Here is an 18,610-nt window from a genome sequence, read left to right as displayed (position 1 = left end):
CTTTCAATTAAGTCAACTCATGCACATTTACGTCACGTAGGTATTTAAATGTCCACCATACTTCCCCTCTTATGCCTTTCCTCTAAAGTATACATACATATTAAGATCTTTAAATTTGTCCCTATATACCTTATGTTGACCACACATCATTTTAGTAGCCTTCCTCAGGACCAAATCCATTTCCCTCCCCCACCCCTCCCTTCCAGGGCAGCTGGGATTTTTAATTGTCTACAGCAGTGGTCTCAAACTCAAACCCCTTGCAGGGCCACATTTCGGATTTGAAGGTACTTGGAGGGCTGCAGAAAAATAGTTAATGTCTTAAAGAAATTACAATTTTGCATGAGGTAAAACTCTTTATAGGAAAGTGTGGTTAGAGCTACAGCCTCAGCACCCTGGTTATGGGTGCCATATCCGTGATACTGGCAAATTGCTTAATCCTCCACATTTTAGATATTTATTCATTCAATTTTCTATACCGTTCTTCCACAGGAGCTTAGAATAGTTTACATGAACTTATTCAGGTACTCAACCATTTTTTCCCTGTCTGGTCTGGTGGACCTATCTAATGCACCTGGGGCATTAAGTGACTTGTCCAGGGTCACAAGGAGCAGCGTGGGTTTGAATCCACAACCTCAGTTTGTGAGCCCACTGGGTCAGATAGGGAAAATGCTTAAAGTACCTGTATGTAAAACCACTGAGTGGTTGTAAAAGCAACAAAAAGGAGATATACAAGTCAGTCTCAATCCCTTTCCCTTACGCAACGTTCAGATTAAAAGTTTACAGAGACCAGATTATGCCACTGCAGCCCTCTACTTCAGTTAAGACAAGGTGACAGGTTAGTTTCTTGGTGCCAGCCAGATCCGACATGGTAACCAGATATCATAAAAGCCATTCTTGTGGCTGTTATTCTTCCCTCTCCCATCAATTAATGGTCAAATATTACTTTATTCGCCCCACTTGAAGGAGCAGAACATACTGCAAGGGGATTTATCTCTTGTTGGCATCCATACCAATTAAACTCTTAATATGTAAGCCTGTAGAAGTCCTCCCATGCTCAGTTATTCATTTTCTACTGGCGTTGGTAGAAACATGCAAGTCGTTCCAGAAGGTCAAGCATGGTTAAAGTGATTCATATGGCATTTATGCCTTATGGTTCTGTGGTAGTTAGAGGGCTCGGCAATTTAAAGCAGTTCAGAGGGTAGCAGTGTTTCTCCCCAAACCCCATTTCCAAAAATGCCAGTCACCCTAGTGGAAGTCCTGCAGTACTGGTCTGCAAGTCCTGGTGCCTGGCCCGTCACTGTTTCATCTACAGGTTCAAAGCAATTCACAATTTAGGAGGCCCATTAAGAGTATGAAGGATAGTGGTTAGTTCACTTTGATGAGAATAAGATACATTGTTGCAAGTAAAAATTGGCAGTGGGAGGAAAAGCACAGAATGTAAATAAATATGGTAGTAGGGAGAAAGCAATGGAATAAGGGGAGTATAGTGATTGAGTCAGATAAGGTAGTAAATGCTGACAGTTCTTAGCATCAGAGGGAGGCCGATGAAATTTAAGGTGCACAAATGCAAAGTGATGCATATTGGGAAGATGAACCCAGTTATTGGATACTAGGGTTCAGCACCCAAGAAAAAAAGTTCTGTTTTCCATTCTAGACAATACGATAAAACCTTCCGCCCAATGTGCGGTAGCAGCCAAACCACACAAAGATGCCTAGAATTATTAGAAAAGGGATGGTTAACCAGACTATTGCTCCATGGTGCAACCTCACCTTGAGTATTGCGCTCAATTCTGGTCACCTTATCTCAAAAAAAAGATATAGCAGAACTAGAAAAGGTTCACAGAAGAGCAACCAAGATGATAAAGAGGATGGAATGCCTCATATGAGGAAAGGCTAAAAAGGTTAAGGCTCTTCAGTCTGGAAAATAAAGATGACTGAGGGGAGATGCGATTGAAATCTACAAAATCCTGAGTGGTATAGAACGGGTGCAAGTGGATTGACTTTTTGCTCTTGCCAAAAATTGCAACGACTAGGGGACACTCAAAGTTACAGGGAAATACTTTTAAAGCCAATAGGAGGAAATATTTTGTCACTTGGAGAACAGTTAAGCTCTGGAACGGAACTTCTGATGTACTTAAAACTATTTTCCTAGTCCCTTCATGTGCATCTTGGGTCCTTCATTTCTTGTGGACTGGTGAAGTTGGTCATGGTGTTTTCCATCTTATAATTCTGTTTCCAGCCCCACAGGCAGATATTTTATATGGAAATAAAATTTCCATACATCAACTGCTTCATAGGAGGATGAAATTTATCCATCAGAAACCACATCCTACACCACACAAATGGCTGAAAGACCATAAATCAGGGGTGTCCAATGTCGGTCCTAGAGGGCCGCAATCCAGTCGGGTTTTCAGGATTTCCCCAATGAATATGCATTGAAAGCAGTGCATGCACATAGATCTCATGCATATTCATTGGGGAAATCCAACATTGGACCGACATTGGACACCCCTGCCATAAATCCTTGAGTGCCAATCTGGTGAGCTGAAGAGCAGTAGCACAAACACAAGGACTAGAGACCAAGCCAGTCTTTTAAACAAAGCTTAAGACAGTGAGGTTGGGAAGGTTTGTACAAGTATAAAAGTGAGTGAACGAATGGGTTACTGGAATGCTGCAGAATGGGATGTATGAAGGGTGTTTGCCTTTATAGAAGGACAAGGGAGACCTGATTTGCCTTGAATATAGGGATAAATTCTGCATTTTTTGTTATTTGCTCATCTCGAGATAAGATATTCACTGTTTCCACAGTGTTTGTGCTTGACCTTTGTACAAACTGTACTGTTCCTGGTACATTTAGTATAACTTTTCTCTAATGGAATAGAGCTTTAATTTTTTTAGACACCATTTACTAGTAAAACATTTATCCCCACCATACTAAGTCCCAAGACTGGAATCTCCATATCCTAGTTCAAAATGTTACCCCAATAGCAAGTGTGAAACAGTAACTGCTACAATAAGTGATTTACATCTATAAGGAGTATGAAGAACCATGAAAGCCTTTTAGTGCAGGGGTTCCCTTTCATAAATTAGCAGTAGACAGCAAAAGGGTCAGAACTGCCCAGCTCATGGAATGGCCAGTACCTCAGTTCATATAGGTACTGTGGGAGCTCACCATGAAGCAGCTATATAAGATTGGTTTCAAGTCAATGTTAAAATTTGTAACTAGCACATGGATGTTAGATGTCAAGGAGGAATGGGGGGAAGGGCATTTGGATGTTTCTGGAGAGGACTGTATTCCCTCAAACTTTTGTGTGTGCGCTTGCTACAGTTATGTGGAGAGAGTGGGGGGAAACTTGCAGTTATATTTGCTACTATATTATGTAACATTAAAAAAATTTAAGTTACAAAAAGGTTGCTGTGCTAGATTGATGTCAAGTACATAAGGGCAGGGAAGCCAGCTGGCCCACCTCTTTAAAATGTCAGGCCTTCCCCTCCCTGGTGCATCCTGGGAGGGGCCCAATGTTCTGAATGACCCAGATGCATAAGGCCCCACCCATAGGAGCCGCAGGTCAGTTGGCCAGAGGGAGTAGGCATCCCTCTGGCCAGCCATCTGAAAGGGGGAGAGGGAGGGGGTTGGTGGGAGATATTGGGCATCTCTCCTGCTGCAGAGGTGCTGTTCTTGGTGGCAGGAGAGATTGGGCATGTCGCTGTTGTGTTTTGGGGGTTTCCCTCCCTTTTTGTTTATTCACTAGCAATGGGCAGAGTCTTCGCTACTCTGCCAACCTCATTTGCATGAGCATTTTTTGGAGAATGACTCCCTTTTAAAATCACTACTATGACAGCTGTGACAGCAGCCAGTCTGTTATTTTTACGTGTGTTTTTTTTTTTTAGAATCTAGCCCTCAAACTTCTACTGCCCCAGGTACCACAGACAAGGAAAAATACTGGAGCACCCGATTACTAGTCAATGTCCTGTAACCCACTTTGGGGGAATCTCATGAAAAAAGGTGGTTAATAAATCTAAATAAAATGAATGAAACTTCAGGTTTCCCCCAAAAGGTCAGGAGAGTCTTCCAGAAAATCTAAAGTGGCCACACTCCCTCGATCTCCTAGGCTGAACTACTCTGTCCTTTAGTTTTTGGCACATGGGACAGAACACCAAGCTTCTGAGCTGAAGTAGTGCATTGCTCTGGAGAGCAGGAAGCCAGCCCTAGAGGCTACGCCAGCTGAATCAAACCAAGGTCACTTGTGCTGCTGGCAGTATAGTGAAGACTAAGCACTACTGAAGCGGGCCGGCCAGGACCTCAGTGGGTACTTTCTTCCCTAAGAAAACATTTAGGCTTATTTACTCATTTGGAGATACTGGACTGGCTGCACAGGAGTTAAACCACCTATGAAGTAGAATCCAAGGGGATTAGAAGCACCAGGATCCAGCTTTTTTTGTAAAGCTAGTTGTGGCATCTAAAAATTTTATCAGGCTATTGGCTAAGGCCTCAAGATTTTTATTTTTTTTTTTTGGGGGGGGAACGGCAGTTGTTAAACAGCATCTCCAAAAAGCTTTGTTTCCATAATGTTTTATGTAATCACTACCTGCCACAGGACAGCTAAATGTTTGCAATAGTAATCTAGAGAGGAAGAGAGCCTAATAGTTAAGGCAATAGGCTGAGAAGCAGGGAAGCACAATTCGAACACGACTCCTTGTGACCTTGGGCAAGTCACTTAACCCTCCATTGCCTCAGAAGATACCTCCTTTACCTGTTTTGAAACACCTTGAGGTAAAGGAGAGCTAATTTTACATAAAAATCTAATCAACCTTTGAGACAATGACCAGAAGTTAGAGGATGACACTGGGGACCAATTTTTTGCCATCCTCACAGGAACTCATTTTCCCATCCCTGCAAGCTCCGGCCTCATCTGCACAAGACTCAAAACTTTAAAATCCTAAGTGTTCGAGGCTTGTGCGGTTAAGGCAGAGCTTACAGCAGGGGTGTCAAAGTCCCTCAAGGGCTGCAATCCAGTCGGGTTTTCAGGATTTCCCCAATGAATATGCTTGAGATCTATTTGCATGCACGGCTTTCACTGTATGCTAATAGATCTCATACATATTCATTGGGGAAATCCTGAAAACCCGACTGGATTGCAGCCCTCAAGGAAGTACTTTGACATCCCTGGCTTACAGGAATGGGGCAGGGACAGAGATACACTTCTCCCTCCGTATTTGCTGTGATAGGTGATTAACAGACTCGCAAATATCGAAAAACTGTGAATAACTTTTTCATGTTATTCACTGTTTTCTATTAAAAACTATCGTGAATATGGTGAAACCACGAATAATATGGTGGGAGACCTGGCCTATTCCTGAAGGACAGGCAAAACGTGGTGAAGAAAGTGCTGGGAATCGGTTATTTTCTCTGTAAACGCTTGGAATCAGATTTCTCTATGCAAGCTGATGTAATTGGGGGGAGGGGGGAGGAGTCAGCAAGCTAAAAACCGTGAATAATTGAAACTGTGAATGCTGAAACTGCGAATACAGAGGGAGAAGTGTAGCGACAAAACTCACAGGGACAGGGAAATTTGTCCCCTTTTGCCATTCTCTACCAGAATCTTGCCAATTTAAAAATTAAAGCCTACAACTTATGAACCAGGAGCTAAATCACACTCATACACCATGTGGCGACACTGCTGATGCTTATCAGTGCAGGGTAATCAAAGCCTGTTAGGGGCAACTGAAAAGCTGAGACTTCTAGAGGCTTTGGAAGTTGTGTTAAATCCTATTTATTGAACTCTCTCTGTACCAAGTCACCTCAGAAACTCAGTATATTGCCATGTGTGCAGCTCTCAGCTTCTCTCAAGATTCAATTCGACTTTTGCTTGATGACTTTAGTGCCAAACACTTACTAATGTTATGTTCCTTCCTTCTTTATAAGGCCATCTCTTGTATAAATTTGTTGTAGTTATGAACAAACAAAACGTCCCACTGGAAACGGTCAAAGTTAGTTCAGAGGCCTGGTACGTGCCAAGTTTACTGGGTGTTGCCAAGAAGAACGAAGCCCTTAAAGCACTATTCAACACATGATGCCTTATAATGCTGCCTAATTTCTAGTTTATCCTTATTCACTCTGTTCTTAATTTACTCTTTGTAAGCTTTTTGTAAACTCTTAATCCAGTTGGAGATAGTGAAACATAGGAACATGAAGGCAGAGATAGGCCAATGGCCCATCCAGTCTGCCGATCCTCTCCCTATTGGCTAAGACTCTTTACACGTGCATTGTGAGGTCATAGAGCTGCCCATCCGCAGTAACCATTATCTCTTTCTCTCTCTAAGAGATTCCACCTCCCTATCCAAGGCCCTCTTGAATTCAGACACAGTCTCTGTCTCCACCACCTCTTCCTGGAGTCTGTTCCACGCATCTACCACCCTTTCTGTAAAAAAGTATTTCCTTAGATGACTCCGGAGCCTGTCACCTCTTAACTTCATTGCTCCAGAGCATATTTTCTCAATATAGATTTTAACTAAAAGCCAGAACCTAAGCAATTGCCCTATTCCTGCCTCCTTGCCTTGAGTGATGCAGAGGAATGCCATGGGGGTCAGTAGTCCCAAGGTGAAGAGTCTTAACATAACACTTATCGGTAAGACTCCAATTCTCAAAGCTCCAGCATGGTAATACCAGGTTGGGAGCAATTTTTTTTAAATCAGATGCTCGGTATAAATAGCTAGCCGGGTAAAAGGGGAAGAGCACCTGCTCAAACAACAAGTTGGTAGGCACAGCTCTTCTGGGCAGGCCCAGCTCTTCTGGGCAGGCCCAGTAGTTCCTGCAGGGTGATATCACCCCTTCTTCTGCTGGTAGCTGCCGCTTTTTCTGCCAAGCCGATTTTGGCTTCAGAGCCAGTACTAGCTCAGCTGATCAGCGGCTCCACTCTCCCCGTGCCAGCTCACTTGATCAATGGCTCTGGCGAGTCCTGCCATCTCAGTTATGGCTCTGGAACCACAATCGGCCAAGCCAGTAGAGGGAGAGCAGCGTCTGCTGGCTTAGTTGTGGGAGCCCTAGTCCTAAAGGGGCACAGCTTTTGAGTGCATTACATGGAGAACTCAAAATTTTAATACTAATGAGCTCCTTGTAATGCATCTGCATAGGGTTCTCGATGGCTACTACAGAATCAGTAAAAGCTCCTCCCCCCCTCTCTCTCTCTCTCAAGAACCCTTTTGAGAATTGGAGGCTGAACATCCCTGCACTCAAGACCAGCTTTAACCAATCTTACACCCACAGAAAGCCTTTGAGCATCTGGGCCTTAAGTGGCCAGATTTAGGGTTCCAAAATAAAGCAGGTCCTATTGACACCTAAGGGAGGGGTGTGGCAGCCAGCTAGGAGTTAAAAAAAACCAAAAAACTTCTCAAAGGCTCAGGTCAGATCTCATCCCCAACTCCTGCTGAGCTATAAGTCATTAGACGTAGGAGGTACCTGTTAGGCTACTCACAAGCAGGGGCCTTGATAGACAAAGCATGTTAAAGCCAGAGATCAGGAAGGTCTGTAGTACTGCAGTTAGCACAGAAGAAGGATGTTTAAGTTGCTCCAAGGTAAGGCTATTTACTACTGACATGTACTCCCTGGAAAAGTTGAGCTAAACTTGCCAGCTTCATAAGCACTACTCCAAGTCTGCAAGGTTATTTATGCAGGAGGAGGGAGGGCAGGCAGGCATTACCATGGAGCATTCCAAGAGAAAGAAAAGCTTTTCCAGAAGGATTGGAAATAAAAGGCAGACAGATAAGATAAGGAAAGAAAAGGAAACAGAGGCCCTGATGGGGAACAGTCAGAAGTAGCTAGACCAATTCACAGAATGCAATGCTTAGCTAAACTGCACACTATGAGGTCCCCCCCCCTTAATATATTGCTAATCATGAGATCTCTGCTACATTACCTCATTTAGCCCAATGACTAAATTACATCTAATTCAGGGGTTCCTTTAGCATAGTGTGCCTTGGCAAACCAGTGGGCTGCAACAAGATGCCAGGTGTGCTACGAGACGCCAGTGAGGAGACGGTGCAGGCGCCAGCCGACTACTTATGGGACGTGCCTCCTGCAGCGAGAGACCATGTAGTCAGTCAGCCTGGGTCGCTTCCATCAGTACCCTCCCCTGCAATAGTGATAGTAGGCTCAGGGCCCCGTCCCGAGGGCCTGCGTTTATGTGCGGGTGTCGACAAGACATCACACACGCCCACCACAACACCACATTGACATCTGTGCATTTCCAGATGCCCAGAGTTTCATATTAAATAAAATATTAATTTAATATGCCACGACTACAAAAAGATTTGCAGAACACTGCTTTTAGCATCTGCTTCAAAGATTCAAGGGGTGTCCAAAAACAGTTGTAAGGTAATGTGACTGTCAGGGTCGACTAGTGCCATTACCATGCATCTCACCCCAACAAGTCAAATATCTTAACTTCCACCCCCCACCCCCCCACTATTTGATTAACAGAATAGGGTTGTTTTTTAAAGCAAATGCATCCCCCACGCCCCTCATCTTTAGGGAAGCTTTTCTTTTGTCTATTGGAGTTAGTGCCACACGATTTTAATACCACCATCTTCTAAGAGAATGCACCTTTCACATGTTAGGGCTTTTTGTTGGTTTCTTTTTAAACTAACGTTATGAATTTCCAAGAGCCCATACACCCCTGTAGAGCCCAGCCTCGAGCGCGCATGCGCCCAGCCGCCCTCATTGTTTTCCCACTCAATAGCCCATGGGCGGTGGCTAAAGAATGGTTTAATTGTTTGGCATAAGGGGCAAAAAAAAACAACCCCTCCCCACGAAGACAAAAAAGGGGCGAACAGAAGTTTCAACGCTCAATGTGCCCCTGCGAGCAATAGTTTTATCATGCCCGCCCCTGTAATCAACTGATAAAGATGTCAGCCCGCCAGAGGCTGAACGCGCCCCCCCCCCAACCGAAAGGGGCATCAGCCACACCCCGCTTGTCCCTTCACGCTGCGACGCCCCATGGCCAGAGTACCCACCTTCCTGTCGGCGACCCCCTCGCCCACCGCCTCCACCACCCCCGAGCACTCCATGCCCAGGGGGGCGGGCAGCGGGGGCAGCCGGTCGTAGAGCCCCAGGCGGCTCATCAGGTCGGCGAAGTTGAGGCCGCAGGCTCGGACCCGCACGAGCAGCTGGCCGGAGCCCGGGGCGGGCGAGCCCTTGCGGACCTGCAGCTTCACCTTGTCGTAGCCCCCGTGGGCGACCAGCACCAGGCACTTGTAGGTGGGCTCGGGCGGCTTCTCGGCCTCGGCCCCCCGCTCCTGCTCCTTTGGCTGCTCCTCGGAGGGCTGAGGAGCCGCCGCCGCTGCCTCCTCGGCGGACATGGCTGCTGGCTTCGGTGCAAACCAGCTGTGCGAGGGACGAGCGGAAAACCCGGAGCCTGGAGCCGCCCCGCTGCTTTTAAAGGGCCAGCGGCGCAGCCCTTCCCCCACCCACCCAGCTCGATGGAGCATGAAAGACATCCCATAACCCAATTCACAGTGATTTCTTACACATTTTCTTCCTTTCATCCTGGCTATATTTCCTTTTTTTGAAGCTGCTTTTCACTCCTATTCATCAAACCCAAAGCAATTCCCTAAACCCCTATTTGTCCGGTTTGCTTTGATTAGATTCTAAACTCTGTCCAGCAGGGAGTGTCTTATTGTGTAGCACTACAGAACTTATGTCTTTGGCCTGCTCTTACTCATGATCCATTCTCGTTCCTCATGTCCCAATTTGTTTGTGATGTCTGAATGTTGCTCCATCTACTGTCTCTTGGTAGAAGAACAGATTAAGAGATGCAGCTAGTCATCACCATAACTGCTTGCAGGATTCGCCCTTGAGTGGTTTGTGGTTCTTTTTTTCAACAAGAAAATGACACTTTCTGCCATGGAAGGCTGTTAAATTTAAAACTATGGGCCAGAATACCTAAAGAATAAGCTAACCCTTTACAAACCTTTGAGACCTCTGAGGTCCTCTCAAGGAGCATCACTATCTGTACCCAGGGCAGGATTAATTCTTCCAGGGCTCCAGGCACCCAAGTACACTGGGCCCCCTGGCCACCCCCCACCCCCATTTATCTGTTTTCTTATTTACTTCTTTATTTCCCTTTGTATTTCTTTATTTTTATTATTCAAAACAAAGATTAGCATACCAGTACACAGTTTTTCTTCTACACAACCCCTAAATACCTCTAAACAATCCTTCCTTCCCTTCCCACTCTTACCCAAGACTTTAACTCTGAACCCTTTCCATACATATATAAAAGTGTTCAAATATATTGTAAAGCAGTAATACTATCCGAAATATAAGTCTATATTAATAACCAAGTTTACAACACCTCTCAACTGCCTCACTCTACGTCAACCAACTGTAACCCATTTGTATGTATAAACAACCAAATTTGTAACTCCTCTAGTACGTTCCACTTCATGTATGTTAATTTGTAACGTAACAACAGGCAAAGAATCCAACATGAAACAAAAGAAGATTGGCAGAAAATAAGGAGATTCAAATCAGGTTTATTCAACATGCTCCCAAGAACCATGCCCGATGCATTTCTCCAAACAAGGCTAGTCAATGCTAATAGAAAACCATATCTTTCATACACACAGAACACAGATACATCCTCACCCAGTATGGAATAAGTAATCACAAACTAAAAATAGAAATATGTAGATAAAGGTTAAACTGAACCGCCAAAAAGTCAAACTACATACAGTGTAACACCACAGAAACAATGACACATAGCCCCCTAATACTCTGCAAAATATAAATATAGCAGATGTAAATTTGAAGAAACTGACAAACAATCACCACTTTACAAATTAACAAATAGAAATAAAACAAAAATTGAAAATAAGAATATACCATTTTATTTGACTAGTCCATTTTTCAATTAACTTTCAAAGGCCATAGCCTCCTTCTTCAGGTCAATTTAGCACACTGCTGTTACATTATACTGTCCTGACCTGAGAAAGGGGGTTTTGGTTTCTAAAAGTTAGTAAAAATTTAGTCCAATAAAAATTTTATCTTATTTTCTGTTTATAAAAGTTTTATCAATACAACTACAATACTATTTTATTCTAAAGCAACAAAAAAATATTTTCTACCTTTTGTCTTTTGTTTTAATTTTGTCTTCACTTTCTTTTTTCTAGCCAGCATCTGTCTTCTCTCTGTCTTCCATGCAGCATCAGCCCCTTCTATTCACTGACCGCCCTCTCCCCGTTCCATAGGGCATCTTCCCTCTTTCTATGCGCCTTCCATAAACTGTCTATCCTGTGCCCCGTCTCCTTTGTACATGATTGATTTCAGCTCTGCCACCTCTCCATTTTTCTCTCTCTGTCACTACCCCCTCCCCTATGCTCTGGCATCTCTCTCTTCTCCTTTCTTTCCTTCCTACCCCACGGTCTGGCATCTCTGTCTCTTTCCCTTCCTCGATTCCCTGGCATCTCTCTCCTTTCCTTTTTTTCCATCTCTCCCTCCCCCTCCATGCTCTGACATCTCCTCCTTCCTTTTCCCTTGGTCTGGCATACCTTCCTCCTTCCCTCCATGCCCTGATATCTCTTCCTCTCTCCATGCCCTGGTATCTCTTCCCTCCATGCCTTGGCATCTCCTTCTCCCTCCCTTCCCTCCAAGCCCTGGCATCTCCTTTCATTCCTTCCAGTTGGGTGCAGCAATTCTCTCCCCCTCTGCTCCCTTTCCTCCTTCTGTCACCCCGTCCTCGAGCAGCAGTGCAGCCCCTAAGCGGGTGCTCCAAGGCCTGGCATAATGAGCTTCTTCAGGCAGCAGCAGCGTTCACAATTTGCTGCTGTTGCTGGCTTCGGACCTTCTTCTCTGTCGGGTCCTGCCTTCATGGAAATAGGAAGTAGGTAGGACTCAGCAGAGAGGAAGGTCCGAAGCTGGCAACAACAGCTAATTGTAAACGCTGTTACTGCCCGAAGAAGTTTAAGATGACAGGCCTTGGAGCACCCAGGGCAGACCACTTCTCACCCCATAGCCAAAATGTTCCTTTTCAGAGGGCCTCCCGACATAGCAGCCCCTAACAGCGACACAGAGGGCCCCTAACAGCGCTTCCTCCCATGCGAACTCCGCCGACCCTCCCACGGCGAGACGACCGACAAACCTCCCTCCAGCACTCGTCGGCAGCTTCAGCGCTCTAAACAGGCTGCTTCGCAGTTCCCGGCCTTCTGCTGGTGATTCCCTCTGCCACTTCACTGATGACATCTTCAGTGACGCAGCAGAGGGAATCACCAGCAGAAGGCCGCGAACCACAAAGCAGCTTGTTTAGAGCTCTGCAGTTGCCGACGAGTGCTGGAGGGAGGTTTGTCGGTTGTCTCGGGGTGGGAGGGTCGGTGGGGAGGGCCCGGGGTGATGGCAATGACACTGGGGGGGGCCCTGGGACGATGACGCGGGGGGGGGGGGGCCTGGAACAATGACTCTGCGTCAAATCCAGCGAGGATGAGGGAGATGCCTAAACAGCCCTAAAGCACTGCACCAGCAGGCCCCCCTGACCGTTTCGGGCCCTAGGCCCATGCCTACTGGGCCTATCCTTTAATCCAGCCCTGTCTGTACCCTCATCAAAAGAAATTGTACGATGTGATACCCAACAATGAGCCTTCTCAGGAGCAGACCCTACACTCTGGAATTCACTCCCAGAGGGGCTACATCTAACGCCAGACTACCTTGAAACATTCAAGATAATGAAGGGAATATACATAGTAAAGACAGGTTGTTCACCCTCTCCAAGGTAGAATGAGAGGGCACTCTAAAGTTAAAAGGGGATAGATTCCATACAAACGTAAAGAAGTTGTTCTTCACCCAAGAGTGGTAGAAAACTGGAATACTCTTCCGGAGGCTGTTATAGGGGAAAACACCCTCCAGGGATTCAAGACAAAGTTAGACAATTTCCTGCTGAACCAGAATGTATGCAGGTAAGGATAGACTCAGTTAGGGCACTGGTCTTTGACCTAAGGGCTACTGTGGAAGCGGACAGCTGGGCATGATGAACCACTGGTCTGACCCAGCAGAGACAATTCTTATGTTCTGCTTCAGGAAACAGGCTCTTCATCCAAGCCTTTAAGAACATAAGAAGTTGCTGCTGCTGGGTCAGACCAGTGGTCCATCATGCCTAGTAGTCCGCTCCTGCAGTGGCCCCCAGGTCAAAGACCAGTGCCCTGAGACCAGCCCTAACTGCATACATTCCAGTTCAGCAGGAACTTGTCTTTGTCTTGAATCCCTGGGGGGGGGGGGGTGTTTTCCCCTATAACAGCCTCCGGAAGAGTGTTCCAGTTTTCTACCACTCTCTGGGTGAAGAAGAACTTCCTTATGTTTGTATGGAATCTGTCCCCTTTTAACTTTAGAGAGTGCCCTCTCGTTCTCTCTACCTTGGAGAGGGTGAACAACCTGTCTTTATCTACTAAGTCTATTCCCTTCAGTATCTTGAATGTTTCTATCATGTTCCCTCTCAGTCTCTTTTCAAGGGAAAAGAGGCCTAGTTTCTCTAATCTCTCACTGTACGGCAACTCCTCCAGCCCCTTTACCATTTTAATCGCTCTTCTCTGGACCTTTTCGAGTAGTACCATGTCTTTCTTCATGTATGGTGACCAGTGCTGGACGCGGTATTCCAGGTGAGAGCGTACCATGGCCCGGTACAGCAGCATGATAACCTTCTCCGATCTGTTGTTGATCCCCTTCTTAATCATTCCTAGCATTCTGTTCATCCTTTTCACCGCCGCCACACATTGCGCAGACGGCTTCATCGATTTGTCGACCAGTACACCCAATCATCGATTTGTCGACCAGTACACCCAAGTCTTTCCTTGGGGGTCTCTCCAAATACCACCCTGGACATCCTGTATTCATGTATAAGATTTTTGTTACCAACATGCATCACCTTACACTTATCCAAGTTGAACCTCATCTGCCATGTTGCGGTCCATTTCTTGAGCGTGTTTATGTCCTGTTGCAGGTCTTCGCAATCCTCCCACGTCTTCACTACTCTGAATAACTTCATATCGTCTGCAAATTTAATCACCTCACTCATCGTACCAATTTCCAGATCGTTTATACGTTGAAGAGCACAGGCCCAAGCACCGAACCCTGCGGCATTCCACTGGTGATGCTTTTCCAGTCCGAGTATTGTCCATTTACTCCCACTCTCTGTTTCCTATCCACATGAGTATTTCACCCTCGATTCCATGGCTTGCAATTTTTTGAAGTAGTCGTTCATGCGGAACCTTGTTAAAAGCCTTCTTAAAATCCAGATATACAATGTCGACCCGGTCACCCTTGTCTATCCGCCTGTTTACTCCCTCAAAGAAGTGTAGCAAGTTCGTCAAGCAAGATCTTCCTCTGCTGAAGCCATGCTGGCTGGTCCTCATCAGATCGTGTCCGTCAAGGGGCATGTGATGAAAGCTACTATGTAGTAGATTCTATGGCGTGTGTTTTTTTGATTTGGTATTTTGTGTGTGTAGATTTAAAACAAACTAGATAAAATATTTCTTCACTCAATGTGTAATTAAGCTCTTCAATTTTTTGCCAGAAAATGTGATGAAATCAGTTAGCTTATCAGGGTTTAAAGGTTTGGATAATTTCCTAAATGAAAAGTCCAAAAGCCATTGTTAAGATGGACTTGGGAAAACCCATTACTTTTTCCATTGTAACTTCCTGGGCAACTGACCCAACCTCTTGTAATGTAATCAAGTTTCAAGTTTTATTTAAAATTTGATAAATTGCTTAATCACATTTCAAAGTGAAGAACCTTGATAAAAAAAAAAGGGGACCATACTGTACATCTAACGTACAAAAGACACACAGAACTTACATACAGAACCAAAAAGGAAAGAAGGGGAGGAAATACAATATTAGATAGGAAAGAAGATGAATAGGAGAAGAATAGCAGGAAGGGTAAGGAGAAACCAGAGAGAATGGAGAGAAGAGAAAGAAGCAGAAACATCAGATGTAGTGAAGATGGCCTGACGAACCGAGCTAAAGGTAAAGGCATCTTTCAAAAGGAAACATTTGAAGTTGCTCTTATATTTATCCAGGGACCGTTCTTCTCTTAAATGGATTGGTAGAGAATTCCACGTTTGTGGTGCCATGACCTTGAACTGAATAGGTAAAGGCAGAATAGAAAACCTGATTAACATAACATATACCTGGTATAGTATCACTTAATCAGAATATTTAAAAGTAGAAAGATCTTCTAAAGTATTGGGAATTATTTTCGATTCTTCATTATCGTTTGAGCCTCTAGTTGAAAACTTTTTAAAAAATGATTTAAAATGATTCTGGAAAAATAAGAAGTTTTCCAGATATTTCTTTAACAGTGGGTAGCAGTCCAGGATCATTATTTGGATATATGCAATTAGTACATTATATTAGTAAAATACGAAGAGGGGGAATTTCATTGGGTGTTCATGAAAGGTTTTTCAATTTTTAAAAAAATCAAAGTAATGATATTCCAATTTCTGGATCTTTATTAAATAAATGGTGGTGGTGTTTAATTCCAAATAGAACATATGATACTATTATACAAAAATGGTGTGATGAATTGGGGATGGAGATTTCTCTACAAGATTTTAGTCAAGCTATTTATTGTATATCCAAAATTGTTAAAGGTTATATATGGAGAGAATGTACATATAGAGTGTTGCATTGGGCTTATTTCTCATAAGTACAAGCATTTCATGCAGGTCTAATAAATTCTCCTATTTGTATCAAATGTGAGAAAGACCCAAATACTTTATCTCATGCATTGTGGCAATGTCCTCTTATTAAATCTCTAGTCTTTAAGCCCGTAGAGTAGATGTCTGTCTGTCTGGGTATTTTTTTTCTTTGTCTCTCTCTCCTTGCATGCTGCCTGTCTGTCATTTTTTCTGTCTGTGAATCTCCCTTTGCCTCCTTCCTATGTCCTTAGTGCCCCTTCCTATGTCCATAGTGCCCCCAGTGCCCCTTTCTATGTCCTTAGTGCCCCCAGTGCCTCATTCCTCCCCCCCTCCGATGTCAGCCTGCCTTCCATTGAAACCCCCCCACCCCCTCCGTTGCCTCCCATCCCCCTTCCATTGAAACCCCCCATGCCAGCCTGCCTGCCTCTCATCCCCCTGAGCAGCATATTTCCATGGAAACCACCTCCCGATGCCATCCTGCCTGTCTGCCTTCCATTGAACCCCCACCCCCCTCCTATGCCAGCTTGCCTGCCTCCCATTCCCCTTCCACTGAACCCCCCCCACCCCCAATGCCTGCCTGCCTGCCTCCCATCCCCCTGAGCAGCATGTTTTCATGGAACCCCCCCCCATGCCATCCTGCCTGTCTGCCTTCCATTGAACCCCCACCCCTCCTCCGATGCCAGCCTGCTTGCCTCCCATTCCCCTGAGCAGCATGTTTTTAAACCCCCCCCCTGCGCTGACCCTAGGAACACCACTAACATGCTTCGACTCCCCCTTCCCCCGACCTTAGGCACACCACTAACACATGGCGACTCCCCCTCCCCCCCCCCACCGACCTTACCCGGCACAACAGAAACCCCCGTTGACCCTTCCACCACTACATGGCTGACAAACCCGGCAGGAGCAGCAGCGTCCCAGGCACACTAAATGCTGCTTCGGGTCTTCTACTGGCCTAATTTCCTCTGCCGCGTTCCTGATGATGTCATCAGGGAAGCGGCAGAACCAATGTCCTGGAAGCACTGCTGCTAAAGCCGTGAGGGGAATAAGAAAGATTTAATCACAAAGTATCACTCCTTAAAATTAAAATTTAAAGTGTGAAGATAAATTTAGTAATACTTATCTAATAGTACTGTGTATGAAGCAGGTTAGAGTACTGTTCCTCCTCTAAGATAGACAATACGATGAAACCTTCTGCTCAATGTGTGGGGTGGCCAAAAAAGCAAACAGGATGCTAGGAATTATTAAAAAAGGGATGGTTAACAAGACTAAGAATGTTATAATTCCTCTGTATCGCTTCATGGTATGACCTCACCTGGAGTATTGCATTTAGTTCTGGTCTTATCTCAAGAAAGATATAGCGACACTAGAAAAGGTTCAAAAAAGAGCGACCAAGATGATAAAGGGGATGGCACTCCTCTCGTATGAGGAAAGACTTACCCCCCTCTTTTATTAAGGTGTGCTATGCTTTTTAGCGTGCGATAAATATTAGCGCATGCTAAACGCTAACACGTGCATGTTATCCTATGGACGTATTAGTGGTTAGCACACATGTTGATTTAGAATGCGCTAAAATGCTTAGTGCACCTTAGTAAAAGAGGGCCTGAAAAGGTTAGAGCTCTTCAGCTTGGAAGAGACGGCTGTAGGGAGATATGATTGAAGTCTACAAAATCCTGAGTGGAGTAGAACGGGTAGAAGTGGATTGATTTTTCACTCCATCAAAAATGACAAAGACTAGGGGGAAATATTTTTTCACTCAAAGAATACTTAAGCTCTGGAACGCGTTGCCAGAGGTTGGGTATAAGCGGATAGCGTAGCTGGTTTTAAAAAAGGTTTGGACAAGTTCCTGGAGGAAAAGTCCATAGTCTATTATTGAGAAAAATATGGGGGAAGCCACTGTTTGTCCTGGATTGGCTTGGGTTCTGGCGAGGTACTAGTGACCTGGCTTGGCCACTATGAGAACGGGCTTCTGGGCTTGATGGATCATTGGTCTGACCCAGTAAGGCTATTCTTTTGTTCTTACGTTCCAATAGTAGTTTACATAAACAGGATATAGTTGTGCCTTTCTTTAAAAGAATTAAACTATAAAAATATCTTCAATTCTTTTTTGTACAGATCTGTCCAAATCTGGAATACTTTACCATCGATGTTAAAAATTCAATCTTCTTATATGTTTCATAAAGGTTTGAAAGCATATTTATTTGAGAAATTTATGAGGCAGAAAAATAGATGGCTGTAAATCTGTGATATCTTGTATTAAATTTTGCTAGTAATTTCTATTAATATAATTTTAAAATTGTAAGGCACTCTGGACCTTGCAGGGAGAAAGTGGATTAAAAGTGTCAGTTTAAATTAGATCAGTGGATCTTAAACCTGTACTGGGGAACCCCCAATCAGTCGAGTTTCAAGATATCCCTAATGAATATGCATGCCTATCACCTCTATTATATGTAAATCTGACTTATGCATATTCATTAGGGATCTTGAAAATCCGACTAGCCGGGGGTCCCCCAGGACAAGTTAAAAAACTACTGAATTAGATGATATATAGAATTCATAAACAGCTACAGAAGTTTGAGGCCCCTGGCTGGAATCGAAACCAGGGTAACGGCACTTGCTCCAAGCTGTTGTGGAGTTTGTTATCCAGCAGATCGGACAAGCAGAGCAGGACATGGTGTGATGGGGCACATGCTACTGAGAAACTGGAACGCAGGTCACATGCTGTCAGCTCCTTGTCACAGGGCTCTCACCAGCTCTCCTCCATGCAGAAGGACAGTCTTTGATTTCACCGAGCAAGCAAGTGCGGTTGCTTGTCAATGCACTGGGAAAGGCAGATTAATTCATGAAAGGCCAAAGGTCTTCAGAACTCCTTCCCCAACCCATTGCAGCAACTGCTGCTAAGTCTAGGAGTGTGCAGCGTTTCTGAAGCTGG

The 18,610-nt window shown here is 44.7% G+C and overlaps 1 protein-coding gene across 1 annotated transcript in view; it reads right to left on the bottom strand.

Annotated features, from left to right (window-relative positions):
* The window catches only part of VAT1 (vesicle amine transport 1), a 31,111-nt gene extending 21,697 nt beyond the window's left edge, over window positions 1-9,414 (bottom strand). Inside the window, exon 1 of the mRNA XM_033918123.1 lies at window positions 9,013-9,414. Within this exon, the coding sequence (XP_033774014.1) occupies window positions 9,013-9,357 (345 nt within the window). The 5' untranslated portion in view covers window positions 9,358-9,414. The remainder of the gene's footprint in view (window positions 1-9,012) is intronic.
* Window positions 9,415-18,610: the final 9,196 nt, after the last annotated feature.

This window comes from Geotrypetes seraphini, chromosome 13 (assembly GCF_902459505.1).
Source record: "Geotrypetes seraphini chromosome 13, aGeoSer1.1, whole genome shotgun sequence".
NCBI lineage: Eukaryota > Metazoa > Chordata > Amphibia > Gymnophiona > Dermophiidae > Geotrypetes > Geotrypetes seraphini.
Note: the sequence above shows the minus strand (reverse complement) of the source record. Positions and strands in the feature narration are given on the sequence as shown.